The sequence below is a fragment of the Triturus cristatus genome, chromosome 12 (assembly GCF_964204655.1).
Source record: "Triturus cristatus chromosome 12, aTriCri1.1, whole genome shotgun sequence".
Lineage (NCBI taxonomy): Eukaryota > Metazoa > Chordata > Amphibia > Caudata > Salamandridae > Triturus > Triturus cristatus.
This window is the reverse complement of record NC_140595.1, coordinates 304,409,951-304,436,433: the sequence shown is the minus strand read 5'-3', so window position 1 is coordinate 304,436,433 and position 26,483 is coordinate 304,409,951. Positions and strand designations below refer to the sequence as shown.

The 26,483-nt window shown below is 44.5% G+C and overlaps 1 protein-coding gene across 6 annotated transcripts in view; it reads left to right on the top strand.

The window, feature by feature from the left end:
• The window catches only part of SMPD3 (sphingomyelin phosphodiesterase 3), a 1,004,685-nt gene extending 979,554 nt beyond the window's left edge, over window positions 1-25,131 (top strand). For all 6 annotated transcript variants that reach the window (XM_085639465.1, XM_085639462.1, XM_085639463.1 and 3 more), the window contains one exon: window positions 14,194-25,131. In XM_085639465.1, coding sequence (XP_085495591.1) covers window positions 14,194-14,295 — 102 coding nt within the window. In that variant the 3' untranslated portion in view covers window positions 14,296-25,131. The remainder of the gene's footprint in view (window positions 1-14,193) is intronic.
• The last annotated feature ends 1,352 nt before the right edge of the window (window positions 25,132-26,483 follow it).

Here is a 26,483-nt window from a genome sequence, read left to right as displayed (position 1 = left end):
ATTTTTGTGTAGGACTCAGATGATCTACAAGCCCTTCAGACATTGCAACATGATGATGATGATGAAAAGGCAGATCAGTGACTTCCCCCACACAACACAGATGCTGCTTTGTACCCTGACATGCGAAATGCCAGTGATATGGACACCTCCCCTGAGATTGCAGTGGATTTGCCATTCGGGTCCCTGACCAAAGAAAATGCCTCAGTTACAGTATTGCTTTAGTGGGCAGTGGATGATTTGTAATTGCCTCTCAATAGACGAGACTAAAGATAATCGCTTGACAGATGTTTTGCAACCTGGACATTCTACTTCACAGCCTTTGTTGACATTTAATTATGCTCTTGTTGGCCCAATTTCAGCATCATGGCATAACCATTTTCTGCGACAGAGGGTCTCCAGGCGCTGGTCTATGGTGCCTATTGCTAGACTATACTGTAAGCAATGGCAGAGAGATCTCTACCAAGGCTGGAAGGGTAAGAGAAGTATTCCAGGGAGTAGATATGTCTTCCCCAATCAAATGATTGTTAACTAAAGGTATCCCCACCGCTAAAAGTTCAGAATTAGACTCACAAGGCGTCAACCGCTCAGGCGCGGGAAAGGAAGCGATTCCTTTTTGTTAAGTAACCCTCACACACCCTATTGGTGGCATGCTTCTTCATAGGGTTCACCCTGACTCCTAAAGGTCAGGGCAGGCTCGACCGTATTTCAGGGAGTGCTTAGGAGAGATAGGCCAAGGGGTCTAGAGATAAAATTCCTACTGCGTTCTCCAGGTATCCCTTTATTAGTGGAGACGCAATGGATATTAAAATAAATATATACAAGGGTGTTGTAAGGAAGTGATGGTCCTATGACCCTTGTGTCATGCCAACATGTTTCAGCCCCTGTGTGAAGGCCTCTTAGGTCCAGGGCTTACTTCAGGGAAAATAGAGATTCCCTCCCTGGTTCTTAAAAGGGGATTTTCCTATATTTTCAAGTGGAGGGAGCAGAAAGCTGCACCCTCGTGAATGGAATGGAGTAGATACTTATCTCCCCATCCAGTGACTTCACCAATTGTATCTGCCCTATTTGGGGGGATTAAATGTTTCTCAAGGGGAGCGGTACAGTGGGTAGCCTTGTAGTCATACATTGGTCAAAGGTCCTGCCCCGTATGCCCATCTATTTGGGTCCCGCGTCTCCCGCCATTAGCCAAATAGGTGGGCATACGGGGCAGGACCTTTAACAAATGTATGACTACAAGGCTACCCACTGTACCACTCTCCTTGAGAAACATTTAATCCCCCCAAATAGGGCGGATACAATTGGTGAAGTCACTGGATGGGGAGATAAGTATCTACCCTTTCTACCGCTTTCAGTAACTAGATAAATCCTTTTTTTATCACCAATTATCTGGCTATTTGCTAAGATAATAAGTTAAATTAATGTTTTAAATCGCACCATTATGGATTGTATGCACCAAGACAACATTTATTATACTTATATTCTAGCCTTGAAAAAGTCTTTCATTAGACGAAACGCGTTTCATGAAACTTACGGTTCCTGTTTTTTGCAAATTTGCTCTAAACATCTACTGGTTTATGGATATGAATCTGAGACGTGGTAGCGATATTTGAAGGCCAGGGATGTCTAGACAATAGTCTGTGGATACTGCCTTGAAAAAGCCTTTCATTAGACGAAACACGTGTCGGCTGAGGGCTGAATATATGCTGAATGGATTAAGCCGTTGTTTTGCTCGATACAGTGTAGGATCCATGTGTATGATGAGGTGGCTCATGACCTGTAGTGGTTAATGGCAGATCGAGTGCATATAGAATTCACGGTATTGATGATATCTCATCTCTCAGCTGGGAAGGTTACCTTGATGATGTGTAATTCAGTGGCCGGTGGTCTCCAGATGAATACATGTCCTGAAGCTGCATGTCATTCGGTTAGATCTCTAAGTCTTTCTGCCTTCCATCAAACCCATCAAGGGCAAGCTGGTCCAGGTACTGACAGACAACATGGCTGCCTTGTACCATTGCAACAGGCAGGGTGGCATGTGGTTGTGTGCCCTCTGTCTGGATGTGATCAGGCTATGTCACTGACTGTCACTGTATATGATCTCTCAGGCAATCATCTGGTGGGATCACTCCACATCAGAGTAGGCAAACTCAGCAGGGATCATCTTGCTAATCACAAGTGGCATCTGCATACAAAGTTGTAAGAGTCCATCTTCTCCAAGTGGTGGATCTGTCTTATCTCCAAAAATGCTCAGTGCCCAGCAATTTGGGTGCTAGAGATTTCCTCTCACGTGGGGTGGGAGTCTCTGGTGGAAGCATTCTGTCTTTAGTAGGGTTTCAGTCTACTCTCCACCAAGTCTATACCCCTCCACCAAGTCCATAAATTGAGGTGCTGGACAAAAGTTGTCACCTGGTGTGAGGAGAAATAAGTTGATCCTCTATAGGCAGCACTGTCCTTATGCTTGTATTGTCTTTGGCCCTGCAAGGTTTTGCAGTGGACATTGTTTTTTTTTTATCCATACCCAACATTATTGATTTTTGCACATGAAAACATATATAGTGAATAGCCAATTATGCCCGCCATCACAATACAATAATCAAATCCCAGATGAAACTCCCTATCGTGAGTCAACAGTATTGGAGCCCACGCATGAGCATACTCAAACAGCAGTATTATAGCATGCCAAGTCCAAAGTGGTCCCACCATTTACTCCAGGTCTTGTTTTTTTTTCTTCGAGTAGCCACGGGCCTCATATACCAATTTTTCTTGTTGTGCACTCCAGTGAACACCCTGGTGCCACTGGGGCAGCAAGGGCGGCATGGGTGATTTCCATCCTTGGGCTGCGTCTCATTTTGCTACCACGGTAGCCACTACGTTTAGTGCCTGGTCACCTCTCGTACCCGCATCCCCTTAAAAAACCCCAGGACAGTCTTCGGAACAGCCCTACCTCCCAGCTCAGCAGGCATGACAGCGTCTGAGTCACCTTACCTATACTGTTGTGCGGCCTTACCAGACGTAGCCGAGTTGTTTATTCAGTATTTCTTTAAGGACTTCAAGTTGCAGTTAAGTGAATATATACATCAGTCTATAAGCCAAGTGAACCTATTATGCCAGCCTGTTCTGGTCATACACCAGCCCCACCAGGAGTGGCCGATCTGCTGCTCAGCCCATCTCCAACTGTCACCACTCATCCACACAGGCACCCAAACATTCCACGCATCACAGTCACACCATCATTCCAATCCCAACTCTCACTCTGGCTGAGCAGCTAGGAGACTGCTAGGCTGGGAAGCATACATAAATACAATCAGGATATAACATTATCCCCTTCCTTTTAAATAAAAAATAAAAGTGTGATGAAACATGGGAGGAACTATAAACAAGCATTTACATAAGCAAGGCAAAAGTTCAAGACTCAGAGAAGCAAACTAAAATACAACTATGCAAGAATCTGAACAAAAATGAATCAGAAAGGAAAGGTACACATATTGGAAAGCAATAATAAACTCATCCTACCCAACAAAACATTTCAGAAAAACATAAGAAGAAGGGTGGACCCACCCTTAGACAAACACCCAAGACAAAACTATCGGGTGAAACCAAATGTGTAAGGGACAATACCCAAAAGACCAACCCTGTGTAAGGGTGTGAAACTAATGTACACGTGTGGCACAAGGTGACTTAAACACCAAGTGTACAAGAAGTGATGCGTGAGGCAGCTTACACACCCAACAAAACGTGAGGCGCAGGGCGACTTACACACAGGACAGCAAGTGAGGCGCAGGGCGACTTACAAACAAGACAACACGTGAGGCGCAGGGTGACTTACACACAAGACAAGACGTGCAGCGCAAGGCGATTTTCAAACAAAACAGATCAAACGTGCAGCGCATGATGACTTACACACATTAAACACAACACAAAATGTACGGAGTGTAAGAACAATACAGAGAAGTGGGGAACCACCTACCAACACAAAAACCACCCATGCGTAGAGGTGTAGCATAAAATGGGAAACCACCCACCAAGACTAGGACCTCCCTTGCGTAAAGGAACCTAACTGTGATATAACAGAGCAATAAAGAAAAGATGAGCATATGTCCACTCTAAACTCTAAAGAATGCAAAAACTCTTTATCACTACTCCTTTAATATTAAACCTGTGGCCTATCACCGGTTAGCTACCTCTCACCCGAATAGTATTACTATGGACACACTTTCGTCTTGTGTACCCCACGACATAATGTAATGTAATGTAAGCTGTAACTAAACTACAATGCTGGCACATAGAGCATAAATCTCTAAAAATGCAGCTGAAACCAAAAACACAAAGTGTGGCCAAATAACATGTTTGACCTAAACATGTGACCCACTTAAGAGAATGATGTAAATTTGATACTTGTATAGCGCACTACTCACCCGCAAGGGTCTCAAGGCGCTTGTACGAATACCGCTGTGGAACCCATCCTGGCTTTCCCTGTGAGGCGTCCACTCCTGGGCACCCCCAAGGTGGAGGCCAGGCATCCTTAGTGGTGTGGGGGCCGTTGTGGAGATTAAGCAAGCAATTGCCCAGAGTTGCAGAGTGGGACTCCATGATTGGAATAGGCACCGAGGCGAGAATTATCAGGTCCGTGAAATTTTTGAGCCCAAGACCCGCCGAGGCGGGGAATTGAACCCTGGTCCCGGGCTAGACCTCTGCATCAGGGTCTGCCACTCTAATCATTGAGCCACACTTCTCCACAATGATTGTGTGCCAATAACAGTAACCAAAGCATTTTCTTGTATGTGAAGAATATTTTTTTTGTAGAAATGTAAGAGGATGTCCAGTCAAAAACAATTCACAAACTACAGCATCTCTTGTAACACAAAGCTCACTTTGGCAGCACAGGAACAGTCTTACATACCATATTGTAGAAGTCTGCTGTGGCATGGGGACATCTGCAACATGTGGGGCTAGGGAGGAACCGCACTCGGTGTAGGCGGCTGGGGGTAAGATATGCATGGTGAAGGTAGTATGTTTTGTACGAGTAGCAACCTCGATGAAATTGTTATGGTGCGAGGGGCTATTTAGGCGTCCCGCCAGTCTACCTCCTCCAAGGGTCCAACCCACTCCTCTCATTGGGTTTACAGCAGCGTAAATGTGTCTGGGGCGTTAATGATCAGGGAGCGGTAGATTTGGGAGATTCTGCCCTTCAGTAGTGCACCCATCAAGAGCTTTGCCTCCGGGGGCTATGTTCAGGGAGTTTCTGCCCAGAGAGACGTTCACCTTCAGTGCATGCCGCAGCTGGAGATACTTGACACATTTTCTTGGACGGTGATCATAGGATGATTGGAGCACCTGAAAAGAGTGCATGTGGCCTCTGGACCAGACGTCTCCCAGCAGGGAGATGACTATCAAGTCCCATTGGGTAACGTCCTCCAGGCCGGCTGTCTCACTCAGCCAGTCTCTCTTCTCAGGAGGGGTGTGCAGCTAGGTTCCTCTCTAGGAGGGGGTGGGAGGTCTGCCCCAGCAGAGAAGAACCACTTTGGTGACTTCAGGGAGCACCTGGGGAACAGGGGCGCCATAGAGCATCCCCATCACGGCGGCGAAGCCCATCGAGGTCTAAGAATCAAGGAAGTACAGGTAGAGATTGGTCATGCCTAAGCCCCAATCTTATGAAGCCCGGTGGCATTTGGATAGGGCAAGTCTAGGCATGTATTTATGTCAGAAGAACGACTTCACCAAGGAGTCCATTTCCTTGAACACCTGACGGGGCACCGCTCGTAGGAAAATTTAAAAGAGGTACAGAAATAATGGTAGGATCACATTTTATATGGTGCGACCCTCCCGATTACATTAAGCGGAAGGCCCTCACATCTTTTCAGGTCGGCCTTCACCCTCTGGACCAACGGACCACCTCCATTGCAGGGAGGAGAGCAAGGAGGAGAGCAAGGTGGAGACCCAACTAGTGAAACTTTGAGCGCTGCACTGGAATGGACGTCTGTAAAGCAATGCGGTCCTCATGGCCTGTCTCCCACCTCCAGCTCTAAACCAGTGCATCACAGCGAATAAGCCTTGCCAATGGCTTGATAACGAGGGTGAAAAGAAGGGGAGAGAGGGAGCGACTCTGTCTCTTACCCCAGAGAATTGGAATTGGGTGAGAGACCACTCCATTAATTTGTACCCGTGCAGATGGGTTTGAGCAAAGCAGTTTGATGTATCCACAGGAGTGGGGTTCCAGTGCCCGGAACTTGGAATAAAAAGGACCAGTCCACTGTGTCAAATGCTTTTTCCAAATCAGTTAGTAGTAGGGCAGTGGAAAGTGTCAGTAGTTGTCAATGCTCCAAAGCAACATCAAGTCTCCTGAGGCAGTGCCTCATACCTCTAGTCGATATAAAGCCACATTGGTCAGGATGCATAAGGGTGGTCAATGCCATTTTCAACCACGTAGCCTGTACCTTGCTGAAGAGTTTAATTTCCCCATTTATCAAGGACATGGGCTGGTGGGCAGCAAAGGTGTTGGGGACAGGGCTTGATTTTGGAATGACCACTATAGTGGCCATGTCAAGTTCTGATGGGAAGTGGCCTGCTTTAGCGACTTCGTCATACAGCACCAGCAGGTACAGGGATAGGATATCCCTATATGCACTATAGAACTCTGTAGGATAGCCGTCTGGGGCGGGTCTCTTTCCAGCGGGCAAGTCAGACATGGCAGATGCTATATGGTCTAACTCGTGCCGGTCCGCCTGAGACACGGTAAGCAAAGGGATATCGTCCATCAGTCTGTTTGGCATCTGGCCTCGGAACGGCGGCATACAACTGCCGATAAAAGTTTGCGAATGTCTGTACTATGCTAGGGGTAGTATGAAGGGGTGTGCTGTCAGCGTCTAGAATTTCAGGGATTACGTGATTACATGGGATGACAGGGGTCTAGTGGCAAGCCAGTAGAGCAGCTTGCCATTTTTATCGGCGTGTTGATAGACCCTCGCAGTGGAGGCACGCCACAATTGGCGCGCATCTTCCAGCAATTTCTACCCTAACTCGACACAGGCTACTGCAAGGTGAGGGTCGTCTGGGAGTTGTCTCCCCAAGCGCAGTGCCCAACCCTCCTGCAGGGTCACGTGTTGAAGCCTGTCTTTTTCTTTCTTCGATATAAAGCTTTTGGCGCACTCTCTGATGGCAGCTTTGCATGCCATCCATAAGGTGCCGGCTGACTCTACAGTGCCTCGGTTAATCTGAAAGTATGCCGCCAGTTCTTCAGAGTTTGCACAAGAGCAGTTCTCATGTTAACGATGCCACGCTTTGATGCACAAGGTAGGTCACTGGTGGGTGGGCCCCATAGCTGAGACAGAACAGCAAGGGAGAGTGATCCGATACCCATCTGGGATGATTAGCATCTCCAAAATGTGCATACAGTCAGCAGTTGGCATAAATATAAGATCTATGAGCATGCAAGTGTGGTGGGTCTTGATGCAACAACGCCATATCAGTGTGAACCTCTGTAATTTTGTTTTCTACTGCGGCTTGCGATGCATGAATGGCCTGTAAAACAGTGGAGAGGTCTACCTTTTCTAGAGTCTACTGGGGCCCCAAGGAATCCCGGAGGCTGTGGGGCCTCCCACCGAGCCATTGGTGAATTTGTCGATGCGTGTTTGGGAGGAGTGGGCCTGGTGGGTCTCATCATTCCCCATGATTGTGCCAAAGGTGACAGCAGGTGGAGTGCACTGCGCAACACCTGCCCTCTTGCCCCTGCAGGGTAAGGCAGCATGAGCAGATGAAGCACCAGGAACAAGTGGTAGTGGCCCGGTGGTCCTGTGAGGCGGCGCCACACGGGTGAGGGTAGATTCAGTGGCAACAGTCAGCACTATCTCGCGTGGACCAACCTATAAGTTCTTTGGAAGCATGTTGATGGGCTCGTTCACTGTAGAGCAGAAAACCCCGGGGGCGGAGTAAAGGGGGAAAAAGAGGGGGGGAGCCCCCGCGCCACCAGGTCCTCAGATCCTGCCAGGTGTATCAAACATTTGCCGCTCATGTGCCATCCCCTCCGTGCCCACATCAGGGCAGTGTGGCCAGGATGCAGCATTTATGCATTTTTGGGGGAGGGAAGGCAGGAACGGCCTTTGCGGCTATTTGATTGTGAGGGGCACCGCTAGACCCACGGCCACCGGCTATTAAATATACAGTCTCACAGTTGTCACTTCAAGGCCCCCCACCGATCTGGAAATTAGGTGTCCCCCACAATCGCCAGGGGTGGAGGGCAGAGGAGTAAGCACCACCAAACGGCGTCGCTAGGGTCCTGACTGGGCTGCCGAGGCTATACAGACAGTGTAGTTGTGTTTGGTCTGGCAGTGTGTTTGGCATCACTACCACAAACAGGATTTCACCCTGGTCTCGGGGCCACAGTCATCGGACTGCAGGTCTGTGCGTCTCAGGGTGGTGCTGTCCCCGGGCCGAGGCCTCCAGATCAGAAGCAGTGGGGTCCCCCAGCCAGAAGAGTCCACGGCAGGCCCAGTGTCCAGAGAAGGCCACCATCTCGGGTGCTGCCAGCGCCCACCCCGGAAAGAGATTGTCGCCTGAGACCGTGCTCTGGGGCGGGCGGCTCCTGTTGGCTGTCACCGGGGCCAGCCAACTCCCACTGACCTCCGGTGGCAACGAGGTGCTTTGGGAGTGCTTGGTAAGAGCAGCTTGTGGCAGCGGATAATGGAGAGATTCCGGAGCACTCTTGAAGTGCGACCCTCATCTTGAGGCCTGAAACCATGACTCCCACAGTGGGCATTGTTAAAGGCTACTTATCAGCCCTTTCATCCCTTCTTTGCTTGTCTGATAACTCATGCATCCTTTCTTCAAAAGTGACGTCACCTTTCAATGTGGGAAGTCCATCATGCTCCCTTCGTTCTTTTCCCCACAACATCCATCTAAAGTGTAAGAGAGGCTTCACTGGTTAGACCCACTATGTTCCAGATCAACTATTTGTTGGGTACGAATAAAAGAAAGGCAGTCTAGAAACATGCCTTATCATGATGAATTGTCATCTGCCTCAGAATGGGTTATGCCTTGGCCCAGAATGGTGCTTCTGAGGGACTTAGAGCGCATTCCACCAGAGCTACAGCTGCTACTACTGTGATAGCTTGGGGTCTTCCTGCCCTGGAAACCTGCATGGCAGCCATATGGTATTTCTCCCTTCTTTTACCAGGCACTACTGAATTGATTCTCAATTCTACAAAGAGGGTAACTTCAGCCGTTCAGTTTTGCCGGGCTTCCTTGTTTAAGTCCACTCCTCAGATGCACTTTCTTGGGGAAGGGATTGCTTCTCTACTGATTGACAAGATAAGGAATAGGTTAGAAGTGTCCATCAGAAGAATTAATTTATGACCTTCAGTAACACTCTAAGTGCAGATTCCTGACCGCCCTCCTCCGTGTTTGGTGAAGTGGACTTTTCTGGGGTAATAGAATCCCAAGTCAGTTTTCGCACACTGTCACCGAAGGTAAGTAACGTTGGGCTGATTTAGAGTTTAGCGGTCAGGTTATCCTTCACATACGTGATGGATATCTCATCCACATATTTAAAGTGCTATTGGATATAATGCACTTGTAATACGGCAGACAGGATATCCATCACATTTGTGACGTAGTAACCTGTCCACAGTTGTAGGAGAGTGGCATTGACTGCATAGTTGCCCCCAACTTTTTGCTGATGTTTTGACTGTTCTCCGACTCTAGCCTGGCTGTGGCCCTGCTATCCAGGACCCAAGCCTATCTGCTTCCTCTCTAAAATGATGTGAGTACCCTAGGTACATACCAATTGGATACTGAGGACACCCTATTAGCCCCTTGTAAATGGTACCCTAGGTACCCAGGGCATGGGACCCTCAGAGGCCTACCAGGGGCTGCAGCACTTATTGTGCCACCCCTGGGATAGCCATACAAACTGACACCATCAGACCACTACTGTAGTCTGGGTAAGGTGGTGCTTGCACACCTTACAGGGATATAGGTATCCTGTATCCCACTTAAATACAACACATATATCCTCATAGGTCACCCCAAGGCAGGGTGCTGAGATATTTGTGAGGGGGAACCCCTACCTGAGTAGGGCCCCTCTGCAACCTTCGTTAAAACTATTGCTGGGTTGTTTGTAGTGCAGCCATACCATATACTCTTAACCACATTATAAGTAATCGCGATAGCGTGATAACTTGAGAGTGGCTGCACAGAACCATGTCATGTTTGGTGTCAAACATCGTGGAATCATACCCCCAATCAAGCCATGGGAGGGAGGGCATGATTCCCCCCTGCTAGAGGGGTGATATGGTAAAAGCGTCAGAATTTAGACACCAATTTCAAAGTGCACACGTAGTACAAAATGGATGCTACCCGCCACCCACACGTCTTTGGCTGCCTGTTGCTGGGCAGAACTCCAGCCACGGCAGCTGGACAATAGGGATCTTGTTGCAGGGAGTTGTTCCAACCTCCCCAGACTATGTGGATTGGAACTGGGTGGGTGCACCATAGGATGTCATTCAAACTTGCACGTAGGCTTCTCCAGGGCCTACTTCTGCATACACCGCCTCGAACCGGTTCAGGGGCATCCTGTCCCCTGCCCAGGTGGGAAAACACACAAAGGGGAGAGGGCGTAGCCACCCTTTCCCGCCTGAACTCTCATTGGTGGGCTGTGATTCAGACACTCCCCCAATCTCTGGATAAAGGTGGGTGCAGGGTCCCCAGAGCCTCAGATTAATCTTGGACTTCAAAGACTTGAACCTTTGACGAGCTGCCGCACAGCTGAATGAAGAAATCTCCCTTGGGGTAAAGGAGTTAACCCCCTGCTTGGCAAGCACCTGAAACACTGCAAGTGACCCGGTTGGAACTTCGCTGCTCCTACGGACATCGAAGACTTCTGCCTACCCTGAGGTGGGTTTCCAAGCATCCCAGAGGCCAGTGAGTGTGCACAGCAAAGCTCAGCCCCGTGAACCCCGTGGGTGCCGAGATACCCAATACCCCAGGACACCGGCCCCCTCTTGCACAGCACACGACCCCGACCAGTGGGGAAGTTGTGCTTTGGCCCATCAGTGAGCCTACCTCTCAGCATTACTTGTGCCAAAGGACGATGCTCCAGCCCACTCCGGCGACCCGTGGGCTCATCTTAACGCACTCCAAATTGCTGCCTCCCGCGGTCCCTTGTCTCTCGACTGGTGTGCCCTAGCGGAGGACAATCTTTACTTTAAAGGGCTCCCCTGGTTGCTCCAGGCCTGCTCTACAGTCTCCTTGCTGGAGACCTCGCTCAGACCTCGTGGGTCTGCACCGTAGCTGTTTTCTGATTCTTGCGTGGGTTGCTGTTGCCAAGGCTTAGTGGATCCAATCCGGACACTAACACCGCAGCGGATTTCATCCTGCGTGGGACAGTCGCCCTCCAGAAGCTGGCCTTCCTTGAAGCCTCCTGGACCCCGTGGCTGCTGATCCAAGCTACCCGTCTTCAACCTGAAAACACCCGACATTGAAGGGCTCTTTCTCCAAAGGCCCCTGGTCACTGGCTAGTGACCCAGACTCTGTCCCCTCTGCTTTCAGGTCCTTACCTTCAAGATCTACATCTTCAATCTGCACGACATCGACGACGCTTTACGCCAGCAGCAGTTCTTCACGTTTTTCCATTGAAAACGAGACATCGACCGACACCAAAAACGACCTATGCCCCCGGCTTCCCTGGGGCAGGTAACAGGGGTACCTCGGTACTCTCGTGGGTGTGGGCCCTCCAAGAGCTTAACTCTAAACTCCTGAACTTGAACTCCTGCTAGAAGTGTCCAGATTCTTGTAATTTCAAACCGCGACATTTCCCATAGGGTTTAATAGGGATCCCGACTGTAGTTTAAATACTGCACACGCTTCCAGTGGGTCCCCTTTCTCACTACCTTGGGTGGTTTCGTAAGGGGCCAGCGATCCTAAGTGCCCTAGGCACTGTCTGCAGAACTGTTGTGGTTCTTATACCACTTTTTAGGTCTCGCCTGACCCAGTGCATGCGCTGGTCTGGCGAGAATTTTTGAGAGGGCTCCAAAAAGTGCTACCAGGCCAGCCTAGAACTACAGTGCATGTGCACGGGCGCGCGCCGCGCTTGACGTGATTACTTTCACTATCACGTCCGCTTTGATGTTTGATCGCGATTGCGATCACTTTCGCGGCCGCACGGCCGCTTGTTTGTAATGCTTGCGTCACCCCTTTCGCATCTCCCTGCCTAATCTGGTATCTGGATTGGGATATAACATTCTCAAGTCCACCTTACTCTCATCAAATGTTCGGGGTCCCGCTACACCTAATAAGTCCATTGCTACCCCTTCTGTTCATACCCTGCGTTTACTCACTTCATCAAGGGTGTAAGGCTGCCTCTTTGCCACTCGCTGCTCTCCGATGTATCTTGGCATGCATTGCGGCTGCCATTATATATTCCCTGGGTCTCCGTGCCTTTCTTCACCTCGTGATCCCTCTCACGCTCTTATGGAAGCTGGTGCGAAAACCATATTGCATCCTAGTTTAACCCCGGAGGTGGAAGTACCACTGAATAGGAAATACTAACGAGCAGCTGTTATTTAGAGCACTTAAAAATGACAGGAGCGCTGTGAGAAGCGCTATTTAAAAACGTTTTTTAAAAATTTTTATTCTGGGTTATTATTCACAAATATACGAGAGGTTAAAGTGAGCATCTTGGATCTTCACAGAGGATCAAATTACGAAAGCTTACCAATCTCAAGGTGCCAGGCGGCAGCCGTTCTTTAGCCAGCAACTCTTGTGTCCAATGTTCAAGCCACCAAACCCGAAAAACCTTTCATAATCTTTCTATGTCGAGTCCGTCTCAGGCCTTAATAAAGAGGTTTAAATTGGTTTCGCAATCTAGAGATTTGTTTTGTATCAAACTATTTCGAAACAAGTCTGATTCAGATGCCATAGACCCAGATCTCAAAGATGTGTGTTCCCTGGATTCACAAAAGCATCGTAAAATGATCAGCCTTCTAGCCCATGCCATGCTCTGGTCCATCGTGACCGTCCAGAGCCGAGGGCGCAGTCTGTTGGTGGCTGTCCTTCAACAAGAATTAGAGCAGTCTCGCCCTCTCCAGGAGGTCTTCCTCCTCGATGGCCAATATTTCAAAACAATAATGGTCAAGAGAATTAAAAGGCAAATGAGAAAAAAATAAAAAAGAAACTGCCAATGTGAACAATATAGCTTGTTGTTAGTCAAGTTTTAATACACATTTTCTGTGGCTCCAATTTAAAAACAAGCATTTACAATGCAATAGGTCGCGAGTATGAGCTATTGGCATTGCAGATAACAATGCCTTTTATTTTTATTTTATTTTTAAAAACATAAATAAAAGGCATTGTAATTTACAAAGCCAATAGCTTAAACTCGCGTAACTGCGAGACCTATTGCATTGCAAATGCTTGTTTAATATATGGTTTGGTCCCCCCTTGGGGCCCTGTGAATCCAGTGCTATTTATTGTTGTTTAAATGCTATATTGAATTGTATCTTTACCTCCAGCCTCACAAGAGACTAGTGGGATTTGTTCTTTGAATAAATACATATATTTTGAATATATACCTGTGTGGACTACTCTTACATTTGGTCATTCAAGAGGTTATCCATGGTAAAACAATAAGCTTAACACTCCTTCAAGACTTAGCCTGAAGGCTGCTCTCCACAGCTACCACTAGGATAGCTTTCTTTAAAGGTTGTCTTTTAACCTATCACCTTAAGAGTCGAATTGGACTGGTGCAAGGTGTCCCCTATAACTAGTGGACAGCATATGCCAGGCCAACTTCTCACAACAGTACTCTAAATCAGGCCCTTATTCTTTTACTTTCCTCCTTCTATAAATTAGGGTCCCTGTCAATATTGGGTTAACTGAATATCTTCCCATGGCAGGGAACTTCATAGGCTATAAAGAAACCAATTTTAACTGTCTCCTTGATTCTTCTTTAGACATTTATGGAAATCAACTCCCACTGTACCTTTTGTCAACTCAGATGTTCGGTCTCTGTATACACCTGATTTTCACATTAACACTGCAAGTAACATGTTTTCAACATGAGTTGCAAAGGACAGTGTGTTTGAACAGCTAATTGATGTTTTTAATTTCCACAAATTAAAGGTGATATATCACATTGTATTACACGTACAATACCATCTGTATCATACAAACATTAAATATGAATTATTTCTTTTTGAACAGGAAGTGGAAGAGTTCAGCTTTATTACCCAGCTAGCTGGCTTGACAGACCATGTGCCAGTAGCAATGAGATTGATGGTCTCAACAGGAGAAGAGGACTCCTAAGACGGATGGAGGACCATCCTTGAGTAGATTCAAAATAAGAAGGACTGAGCTACGGCTCTGACGTCTATCCTCGGAGAAAGACGAGATGAGATATTCTGGCGCTCGAAAGCAAGAACAGACATGACCCAAAATGGGCTTCCCCTCAGCCAATGAGTCTTCTCTACAGTCCATCAAAGCTGGAGGACATGAAAGTATTGCGAGGGTATGGGTGCCCAAACAAGGACTATTGTCACGAGTTGCCCAGGCAACAGGGCTGGCCTGTTTCTCACAGTGTTCACTGCGGACAGAGAGGAACCAAGATGGAAGTCTCATTTTCTTTTGAACCAGTGCCATTCATAAAAAGACATCTTTTTATACCACTATATAGCACAATTTAGTTTGTAATCAGTTCGTGAAATAGTATTCGATTTCATTTGCATAACCTCTTTGTATATCTTCAAGTTAACCTTTTTTTGTTAGCCTGTTAATGTTGTAATAGCATGCCTTCTCCTGCCACTAGCATGCGCTCTGATTGCATGTTTCTCACTTGACATCCATGACATACATATGATAGCCATTAAAAATGCCATGGGGGGGTTAAGCATGTGAGGAATTCAGAACTCATTCAAGAGCGATGCGAAAAACTCAAGTATTCTGATCGACTCGCAGCTATCATCAGCTTTGCCCGGTTTGTTATTTAACCCATCGTACAAGTTACTGATTGCACTGTAATTGGCAGTTAATTGGGAGTTTGTTAAAACATCAGTAGTGTGCTTTGGCAGTAGCCTTTCTTTAATTCCCCACATAAATGTTTTTGGTAGGGTTGGATCCACACATTGCACAGGGGGCAGTCCACCTCACTAAATGCTTTCGGCTCATTCTAGTTGGTATGATCATTAGTTCAAAAATTGATTCTTAAAACTTGTTGTACCTTGTTGTACAACAAAAGGCTTCTGGAACATCAACACCGAGTTCACTGCCAGTGTTGTTTACTGTCGACCTCAACCGCTATCAACACTGACTCAATGTGTAGGTACGAGTAAAGTATTAAACCACCTGCCTAACATGTATGGCTTTGTATGACATCCTATAGAGTTCTCTAGCACTCTAAATGTCTGTAGACTTTGTGCTTACACCAATTTCTGACTGCTTTGCCTAAAGATCTTTCACAGACTCACTAGAGGCAGAGGCAATTCTCTTTCATCACACTTTTTTCCTGAAGTCATCATCCTTTCTCCTATAATTAATTTTCATGTTTTTTTTAAAGTAATAGCAGGAAACTAAAAACAAAAACAAGTATTTCTGCTGAAGTATGTTCCTCTGCCTGGTCTCTTATCGATCAAGTTCCTACGGCAACTAAGTTTGTGGTGCCTACCATCCAAATCCAACAAATATATTAATAAGCAGCACTTTGTGTCACAGTATTCTGAGTGGAAGAAGGAGCCGCCTTTATAAGAATACTACAAGGAGCAGGACTGCAGCAGAGGATGAAGCGTACAGATGCAGCCCGCTGCTCTGGATCCTCACTAATGGTGCTGTGCATCTTATGCTATCACACTGGGCCACAAGTTGTGTGAAAGAGATAGAAACTTGCACAGCTCGCATCACCATTTGATTTGTCTCTAGGACTCGGACTGATCGGTGGTGGTCCTTGTTGACTGATGATGTTGCTGGGATCCCAGCTGTTGGTGGTCCATCAAGATGGAGTCCGGCAAATGAGAATATCAAATTTACGGAAAAATCTTCAGTTGGACGACTGTGGCATCACAGAACTGTAGTCAGTTTTAAAGCAGCATTTGGAGCCAAACTTATTATAACTGGTACACAAGCTCCTTTTTACTTGTACGCCAAATTGAGCGTTGAGCCCATTTTTCTGCAGGTATGTTTCACAGTAACTGACCCAACTTCTGAAATTTGTTTGAAAAATGATCATACTCATGAAGGTGCTTAGAATATGTTTGACCTACCATGATACCATGGTAGGCGATTGATATACTAAGATGTTGGCTAATAAGCTCTAGGCACAACATGCTAGATTCATGGCGTTATACTAGATGCATGTTCGAAGTCTACATGCATGATTTCCCATTGAGCATCACCAGTCCTTCATCACTGAAACTTGATGTTTAAATCTGGACTTTCACTCCATTGAATATAAGCTCGCTATGTTGAATCATCAACAATGTTCAATGGAAATTCATACATCAAACATTCAAACATCAGGGTACTTTCTGTTCAATGGAAGTATGTGCTATATAGTGTGATATCATGGGATATGTGTCATTATTTTATGGCCATGGTTACTGCCCATATCTAGGCCTGGTTCCTGTTTATTTTTACAAGGTGAAGTATACTTGGTATTTAGTATACTATGACATTACTGGGTCGTACAGCGCATACTGCCAGCTGTTATATTCAATGACATATAACACCAATAAACTGAATCTTCGCAGGACACATTCGACCACATAATTCTGCAGGTAAAAATGATTGATTGACTAGACTTTTGAACGCCGGAAACATCTGTGATGGGGCCAGATTTTGGGGGTGGGGGAGGCACAACGACCATTCCCAATCCCATGATGACATCAGTAAAGTCCACCCGATAAGTGAAAAGTGCACACAAAACGTGATTATTGCACTCCGCTGTCAGTATTCACATGCATGCCTGATAGAAGAGTGATTGGCTGGATGCTGAAGCTGAGCGACGTTTATGAAGGAAGCAACCATGTTCTGGTCAGAAGCTCACAGGGGTGTTTGTGTCAGGCATTCAGGAACCTCCATGTCTAGTCCTGAAAATGAACACAGACTTTATATGTTTCAACAGGCACATCTTTCTTCCTAAGCAGTTCAGAGAGGGTAGTGAGCCCTCATGGACAACCGGTAGCTCTATTCCTTCCCTGGGATCGCAGAGGCTGAACTGAAGACCCTCTGTCCTCATTCATGTGCCAAGATGAGTGTAACAGGTGCTGACAGATTTCTTGCATTACTAACACAAAAGTGTCTGCCCTTTCCCTCTTTTTTGCATAACCCGCTGGGTGAGTAATTTATATAATATCTGTCTTTTATAACTGTGGACAGCTGCACTGTCCTTTTCCGTTTTTGTGCATACCCCGCTGGGTGAGTAATTTATACAGAATTTGTCTTTTATAACTGTGGGCACCTGCACTGTGTATTGATGCAGAGATGGTTTACAAATCTTCAATTAGCCAAGATAATCCTCAAAATGCTGTTTGCCCAACAGATGACGTCTGCAGCAGCAGAATGGTCTAATCAGACTCCCACAAAAAAGACAACATATAGTCTCACCAATTAGTTATATCAGACTGGCAAGCGGATTACAAGAGTGCTACTGAGGCTGTGTGTGTGCTCTTCACTAACTTGATAAACAGGATGGGCTGTGTATATTCTGTACATACGTAGTATGCTCTCAGACATTCCCTTGAATTAATGCTGCAAATCCATACATTTCTGTTAAATATTTGAATACCTTTCACACCCACCTAGCCTATGTTTTGGGTATCTATAAAACACTCAATAGGTATCCTGTTTAAAATTCATATTTTATGAATGGGTACATTATATGTTTGGGATTATAACGCATGAAAGATAAGGCATGTGAATATCCTTTAAAATGATTGCAGATATAATCCTTAACAATAAATAGCTCAGAAGGCACTCTAAAGCCGACCCATAAAAATATTTCTCATCAATGTATTTCACCAGCAGTTACACCTTTGTGAATCCTCCATAATTTAAGCATTCAATATTATACCTTTTGCCAGGAAGACAGCGGACTTGCGTCTAAAAACTCTTTCATACATTGTCCATTGTTCCGTCACTTCAGTGTCATTTAGCTGGATCCACACAGCATCTATAGAGTCTTTATCAGATCAGTGGCAAATTGAGGAATCGACTGCATGAATATGGTGGTTTTAGGAGCAGCCAAGAAAATCTGCCTAGCTCCAAAGACCTCAGAATGTCGATGTCCAGGTGGGCAATAGTCTAAGAAAGTCGGATTCATCTCTGATATTGCAGTAGTTTCCTGCCAGAATCAGGATAAAATGTGAGTGATTTTGCTTAATTATCAAGTGATACTCAGAAGTAGCTTTACAATGTCTGCAAAATAAGACTATTTTCAGTTTTCTTCTATGGGTGCCTCTCACTTCAGAAATTGTGGCCCGAAACTGGGAGTAATTTTCCAGAGCAGACCACAATCAGTCAACTCTTTAACTGAGCTCAGAGCTGTACTTAAGATCCAGTCTTTTGTTATTTATCTTTACCCTTTCTCATGATCATGAATCCTTGGAGTCACCTCTTGGAGTTGCTCAGTCCCTTTGGTTGAACTATCATTCCCCATCTTTCTATTCATGTATTTTCTTCTGTATTGCAGACAATTTGTAGAATGACACCTAGAATTGGCTCGTCAAAAAAAAGCGGTGGGTAAAACCTCTCCCTCTAAAAAAGTGCATTATGAAATAAACACAAATCTTTCCTTTCTAAGAGTGTGCAGTTTCATTGTAACAACTGCAGCTTGTGACTTTTCAGCAACCCCATTGCAAGCACTCAAATACTCCATTTAACCATGAAACCAAGGGCGAGTAAAAAATACAGAGTAACAAACAGAGACGGACCCAAAATTGCAGCGCTCATCTGGGATTTTGATACGAAGAGAAGCAAAGACCACATTAACTCTAGTCAGTGAAAATCCTTGAACTGCTACAGCCGGCCAGGTTCAGAAAACAGCTGTAGAACCTTACAAAATATAGAAATGCACTAGACAGCTGCAAAGAACTTAAGGTGTCATCACCCTGAAAGAATAATAGAGAACAACAGTAAGCTAACACAACCAGACACCATGGTGCTAAATTAGGGAGACCTACACACAGAAATTTCTTGGCTCTTTTTAAAACACGTATTAGAGTGGAAAATAACGATGATGGCGGAACTAAAACTGGTGCAAACGTTTCAAGTGGCTAAGAGAAAAATAGTAGTAATATGTGTGAGAAACAGCACATTATAAACTCTTCTGAAATGTATGAAGAGGACAAACAGACCTGAGATTTCAGGAATAGGGTTCCAGAGGCTGGGCTGGTAAACTACTGTAACTTTCTACGTACTCTGTCCAATCAAATATTTAGGATTTTCAAGAAATAGCAGGAAAAAGAGTGTAGGAAGTGACATGGTAGGTGTAGGCAATACTTCATTTGAGCCGGTGGTTGCCGGTGAAGGCCCCCAGCACTTACTTTTCCACATCAGATATTTACCAAACACAAGAAAGGGAAAAGAACTTAAATGGGAAAGACGGAGGAAGAAAAAGATGGTAAAACCTTCACAAAGGGAGAAAGCTAGGAACCTGCAAGAGTGTGATAAAGGAGTAGGGATTGTCTGGTAGTGGATTAAAGAGGCATGATGTGGATTTTAGACTTCCAGACTTGGTATTCACCATGCCGACGTTCAATTGCATCGGCCGTAAGCTTCTGAGCAGAGCTTCGGGTATGGCAATTTTTCTTTTACAAATTAAGCCCTGGTGTAAGTAGAAGGAAATAGAAAGTATAACAGGTGCCGCTTAATCGATTCAAATTGATACAGAATTGAATAGAACATTGTGATAAAATGCACTGCAATGCCATACCAAGAGTAAATGGCGCACTATACAACTGCCATTGAGCAGTAACAATCATGGAGAATAAAGTTAATAACTTCAACACGCCTACTCACAATATTATGTCAGCATGGTGGCACTATCCAGTACGAAACGAATGTTGATGGCACCAAGAAAAGTTTGAAGGCAGTACAAGCATTAAGTTCACCTGATTATAAACGAGGCCCTAACACCTAGATCAAAAGTATATTTTGTATTTTTTGCAGCACTGAACATTAGCCTAACGAGCCGAAAATTGGGCATGAGGTATTTTGCAGTCACCGCAGAGGTGCAAAACTGCTCCCAATTTACGTACATTCGCCCCAACGATTAGAAACCTGTTAGTGATTTTGATGCCAACCCAATCAACACGTTTCAGTGCAGACAGACTCAGCTGATCTGTAGACTTGGGCTAGTGGCGGGTTACACCACAGTATGATCACACGTACGTCCATAGTTAACCTAAGGCAACTGAACCAAGCCCCATTAACTGCATATACTCTACTGAGAAGCACAACTGGGGTATTGTTTGTGGGACAATATAAGGTATGGTGTCCAAATCAACAGATAAAACCAACGTTTTGCAAGGGATAAAATCACCTGCTTCTGATCTGAGCTCATAGCATCAGTTGATCTTACTCCTAAGCCCTTTGTTGGTTTTTAGTGAACTTTCACACTCCCAACATGTGCATTTTTTTACCTGAGCGGCACATGCCCACAACACTTCCTGTGTTTAAAGCCCCTTCTTACATTGCTGCCAAATAGTCTTTACTCCACTTGCTCTGTATTGTAATTTATATGTTGTTTCAGGTCATATGATGCTTACACTGTTATTGCAGTGTGGTGGTCTCTAGAATTACAGTCTGTAACATAAAGCACTTATCTGTCAACTTTCAGCAGTAGTTTCAGAGCTATGTGCTATGCTCAGTGTTTTGTCTCCTCCGTTTTAGCTCTAAAAAGCAACAGATTCATAAGCCATCAATAAGTGCAAAGGAACATATGCACTTTAACACCGACCCCATGTTATTAATTAACGTGGGATGTCAGAGCATGTTCAAATAGCGTATTTATCAGTGAGTTCCACTGAAACTAGCACTGCAGTCAGACACACACTGTATGACATTGGGTTTAGTGTGTGAATATGCTGAGTAAAGACCCAGACAGCAACCTGCAGGTGGGGGAAGAAGTACTGTCAGTGCTATGAACCCCATCTGCATACCTGGCATCCAGTCAGTCTCTGACAGTTCCCAAAGCATGACTATCACAGCCATTAGGGAAGAAGAACCCTTTTTCATAGGTTGCATAAGGTGATAGGGAGAATGTGATACAAGAGGGATGCTAACGGACAGGTTGTGGCTGTAGCACAAGGGGGCTGTGCTCGATGTAGATTGTTAGATGTGGATTGTTCAGGTGAGAGCGAAGCGGCAATGGCTGCTTGGCTCAATATACACCTATGGTGGAGTGTGTTTATTAATTCAAAACAAATGTATTCAATCTTTGACAGACGGTACCTTTCTTGATTTCTACCTCCACTAGCAATACTTTGTTCCCTTTCTTACCTGACAGTATTACATTTCTCCAGATGGACTTTAGTCCTACTGTCTGCTGGAAAAGCAGTGTGACTTAAATGTACCTCTGCTAGAGCCGGCATGACTCTTACCTACACATCACCATTGGACAGCAATGTCCAGAGAAGAGCCATGGGGGAGCTTTGGAAATATAGAACAACATTTTTAGGGAGTATACCACTTTAAACCATCTCACCCAAGATAAAAAAATGTTTCCATCACAGAGTGCTCAAAAAAACAATGGAATGTGAAATAAAACTACTATTGATGTCGCTTTCCACCACCTGCATCTGGTTACCTGTAGAGCTGGGCCTGATTGCACCTAATCTGTACTTTCGTAATCCTACTAGTTCGGTATGCATGCGACACCTAGACTAAAAACCACCACCAACTTTTTGAATTCATTAAAGAATTTCCATAGGCGTCATGGATAGACTTTCCCAATTGTGAAGTAATATCTCGCCTGGGGTTTTGGGTTGTTTGTCGTCACCTGGCTGATTCTGTACTGCTAAGACCCTTTGTGATTATTAATTCAGGACAAGACATTGTGGGATCACAATTTTCCTTGAGAAAGTGACAGATTTAAGTACCTTTTTTTAATCCGTGACAACATTTTACAATAGAGCCGTCCTTTTTTTCCACACTGTAACCTAGAAACATTTTGGGGCCTTTCTTCAGTCAATTTATACTTTTTTCCAAAGGAGTTTCAGTTTTCTCTGAAAGTATTCTAGTTTTCGTATCAGGACCAATGTCCCGACCAGTGATGTTCACTGCCTTGTCCCTACTTCAAAATATATTACATCTTTATTTGTGTTCTGAACCCCATCTTCATCAGTCTAAATTACAATTTGAGTTGCCCTCGAGCAGTCGCTTAACGCCTGGCCACCATCAATAAAAGGAATACGAGACGCAAAACGTTAATAGCTTTTCTGTCCTGCACTATAGTTCAGCTTGATAAATACACCATGATTGTGATGCCTACATTATACCGTATGTTTGAGATCCGACATCAAAGACAACTTCACTTCAAGGGAAAATATACAATAAAACGCATTAAGCTTATTTTTCAGAATGTTCTCTCAATGTTTTCACCTTGAGAATATTTAAACAGGCCTTTAGATCTCATATTTTAATTTTCATATTTTTTTAAAACTCTTTTTACTCTTTTATAAAGTTGCAGTTATTGTGTATCAAGGGATAAGATACCAGCAGGTTGCAGTTGTAAAACATCTGTAAAATGGCTTAAGGATTTGCATGAAGCCCATGTGTACTACAAGACATAGAAAAGTGTAACATCAGAAAAAGACTGCAAATATGGTAGAGCTATACATTTCAAGGAAATGGGACTAAAAAGACCTACCGGACATCTTATACGCAGCAGGTATTTCACTCAAAATTGCATGTAGGGTCTTCTTAAAAAGGTGGTACATTTAGAAGAAAGCGTCCCTTCTGTTTGCCAGCATGGTGTTCGAAGCATGAGAGGATGCTGCGTATTGGTCCATGATGCCCACTCTACCGAAGAATACGTGAAACTGCACACACATTCCTACAAACACACTAATACAATCATTCATTGCCTTCTAATGTTAGCAACCAAAGTTTACTGGTAACTGCCAAAGTACAGGGCTAACTTTAAGGCGGTTTTGTAAGACCCCTCCCCTGCCTGTCTTTTCTACTAGCTTACTATCATTGTTACGACTGTGCATCTATGTCTCGCAAGACCTCTCTGGGCCAGTAAGAGTACTGCTTGTGCAAATTTGTAATTTGCTTTCTTTTACACGAAATGAATCAGTAAATTGCTGCTATTAGTTCCACCTCTGTTGAACTGCAAGATGGTTTTGCCGCCTCCATACACTCGGCTCTCATAGGTAGTCTTGCAATCATCAACAACCGTTCACTAGGCCTTCCTCCTAGTAAACTTTCTTATGCCATCCCTGGAGGTAGCATGTCCAGTCCTGCCAGTAGTCAGCCTGTTGTGACAAGCAGTACATTACAATTCAGCCTCTTCCCTGTCTTCAGTCAGAATAGATTTCCCCTGCAGTACCCTATATACAACTCAGTGGCCTTGCACACCTATTCAGTGTAAACTAAACAGACACACAACTAGCACCTTACCAAGAACACAGCAAGACAATGAGTTTAAGTGGCTTACAACCAAACAATTCAAACTAAGTACCTAAATCAGGCATGGAATAGAAATTGTTGGGATTAACACTTGAGTCGATGGGTAAAGACAATTCTGATCAATCTCTGATAAGCAAATAAAAGAAAGGGGCGCCGGCTTTAACACCATCCTGGAGTCAAGGATCTAGTGTTCATAATGAGATCAAGCCAGTGAAAAGAGGCATCATTCAGATGCAGGTCACTAATGTACAATAGACGTTTTTCTAATGTATATGTATATAACCTATATTGTAATTGTATTAACAGTGTCATTAGAATGTCTGCCTGCGATGGATACCAGAAAGAGCAGAGCAGCAAACTTCAAAGCTCCGAAAAAGAGATTACCCGAACTCCAAGAGGCTCTTTAAAAAGAGGGCTTTGTAACCAACCTGCATTGTTAATGATCAGCAAAGCATAAAAAGTCTGAGAAGTCAAACACATTGCACCCAGAATGCCAAATTCACACAGCTGCTCTCTGATACAAAGGGTTACTACATGCTGATATTACATTTCATGGTGTATATACTATTCTGATTTCTTACGCCTTTGTAACATTGCCACTAAGTGCTCATGTCCTCTGATTTTCCTGCTGCCAAGGGTGCTACTAATTACAAAGCATCCCTCTAGACCTTTGAGTGACACTGTTTCTGTGCCCTCAATCCGACCCTTACCCTCTTTGGAGCTCTCAAGTGCCAGAATGTAGCAAAACCAGGCGGCTGGTTGCACTTCGTAGTCTAGGACAAGTCTCATCTCTGCAGACCAACACTCAGACCCATCAAATATCAGTAGCCCTGAGGGATCTCACCATCCCGGAGTTAGTCAATGAATTAATGGATTCCGTTAGTGATCATACATATTCTCCAATAGTGGTTTTCGACGGGGGTGACAATTCCAGTCGTAGAATGTAAACTATGAAGGGCCCTAAGACCCCATGATGTCTAGTTCCCTGCACTAGTAAGTGCTGAAATCCACAGAAAGGCGTGCATCTTCCTTCAGGTGAGAGGTTTGAGGGGAAGATTTTATCGTCTATTCACATATATTTTAAACCTCTGTGTCCTCATGAACAGCGGCAACAAAAACAGGTCTAACTGTCGCTTTTATTTTACTTTGCCTGTCTCCATATGAATTTCAAATATGAAATGAAAAACCCTATGGCTTATTTTTGAATATTGTACTAGAGCTGAAATTTAGAAAATCCTGTATAGATAACTTTTTTTATTTGAATATTTTTTCTGTCTTGTATTCCTTCTGAGAACTAACGTTTTATATGGTAAGCACACCTTCTCAAGTTTTGGTAATAAAAAATTAAAAACTGTTAACAGTTAGCCAAAATAAGAGGGCAAAATCTGCATAATCTTACACACAATAAAATGGTAACGTTTTGACAAAATAAATCAGTATATAAGAAAAGTTTTTCTTCGGTGCCGAAAAGAATTAATGCTGAATGAGAATAAGAAAATAAAATGTAAAAGTTTGAATGTTCTGCCGCTTCCTAGTTGTTTTTTGTGTTCACTCTCTTTATAGATGATGCAATAAGTGAGAGCTGAGGGCTAATAAAAATATCAATGTAATTTAAAATTTTCAATAGACAGCACACATTCTGTTTTCGATATCTTAAATGCGGCTGATGGTAGGGGACTGAAATGATGCTCATAGGCATATCCATCTTTGTATATCATTTTTAACAATGGCATTGATTAGATATATATTTTAGAATTAGAAAGATATTCAAATAAATACTGATTCCCTATCATGGCTCACAATACTCATACCAGTGAAAGAGTATGGTTCCCAATTGCTCGCCTCCCCTGTAAGCTGGTTAACTGCTTGCTTGCCACACAACTCCAATGAGATTGAACTCCTACGTTTGGGACACAAACAACAAGAGTTCCAGGACAGACTGCAACATGTGGTTGAGTACCTCTCCAAAGTTTTGCTCCTAAGGGAAAGTCAGATCTACATGGATAAAGGGATCATAAACAGATGGTCTTGGGGCAGGGTTGGAAACCCAAGAAAGGGTTTTGCATATAACTAGTTTGTGGCTTTGAGAGTTTGGGCCATATTTAGTAACATTTTACATCATGGCTGCCACACTTTAGATATTTACAAAGCCACACATGGGGCGATGGTTCATTCTACGCAACTTTCGGTTTTAAATCAGAACTACACAACCGGTCATTGTAAAATAAACCTTGTCAAACAATTTTCCTTTTTGATTATGTTGTTTCTTTAACTTTTATGCTTTTGTCAAATGCAACTTTCAAACTTTACTCTATTTTATAGCGAGCCACTTGACGTGTACTCTCAAGTAATTTCACATAACAGTTACCAGCATATGCAAGTATGTTTTTAGTTAATGTTGCAGGCACTGTGATTTATTAGGACCAAGGAGAGTAGCACATACATTTGGTCTAGGTAAGGGGCGTAACGGTAGCCTATGCGGTGCAGGGGTGCCCCCAAATACGTAATGGGAGACCCATTATATATATATATATCAAGCTCAGGTACCCCACGTACGAGAAGCACTCGGACTGCAGCTGCTCTTGAAGGAGCCTTTATTGGGATGCACCAACCTCACACACCCATGCAATTATCAGTAGTTCACAAGCCGTTATGCCTGACGCGTTTCAGAGTGTCTTTACTCCTTCTTCAGAGGCTGCGGCGATATTAAAAACCATAATGTGCACCCCTCCCACTACTTAAATGCATAGATGCACTTCCTGGATGGAACGCTCCACCTTGATTTCTGCAGGGCATTGTGGGCATTGTAGTGCTTTTGCAATGTTAGATACCGTAATTTGGAAGCCCACGATGAGCCTCGGTGTGCTTCAGGT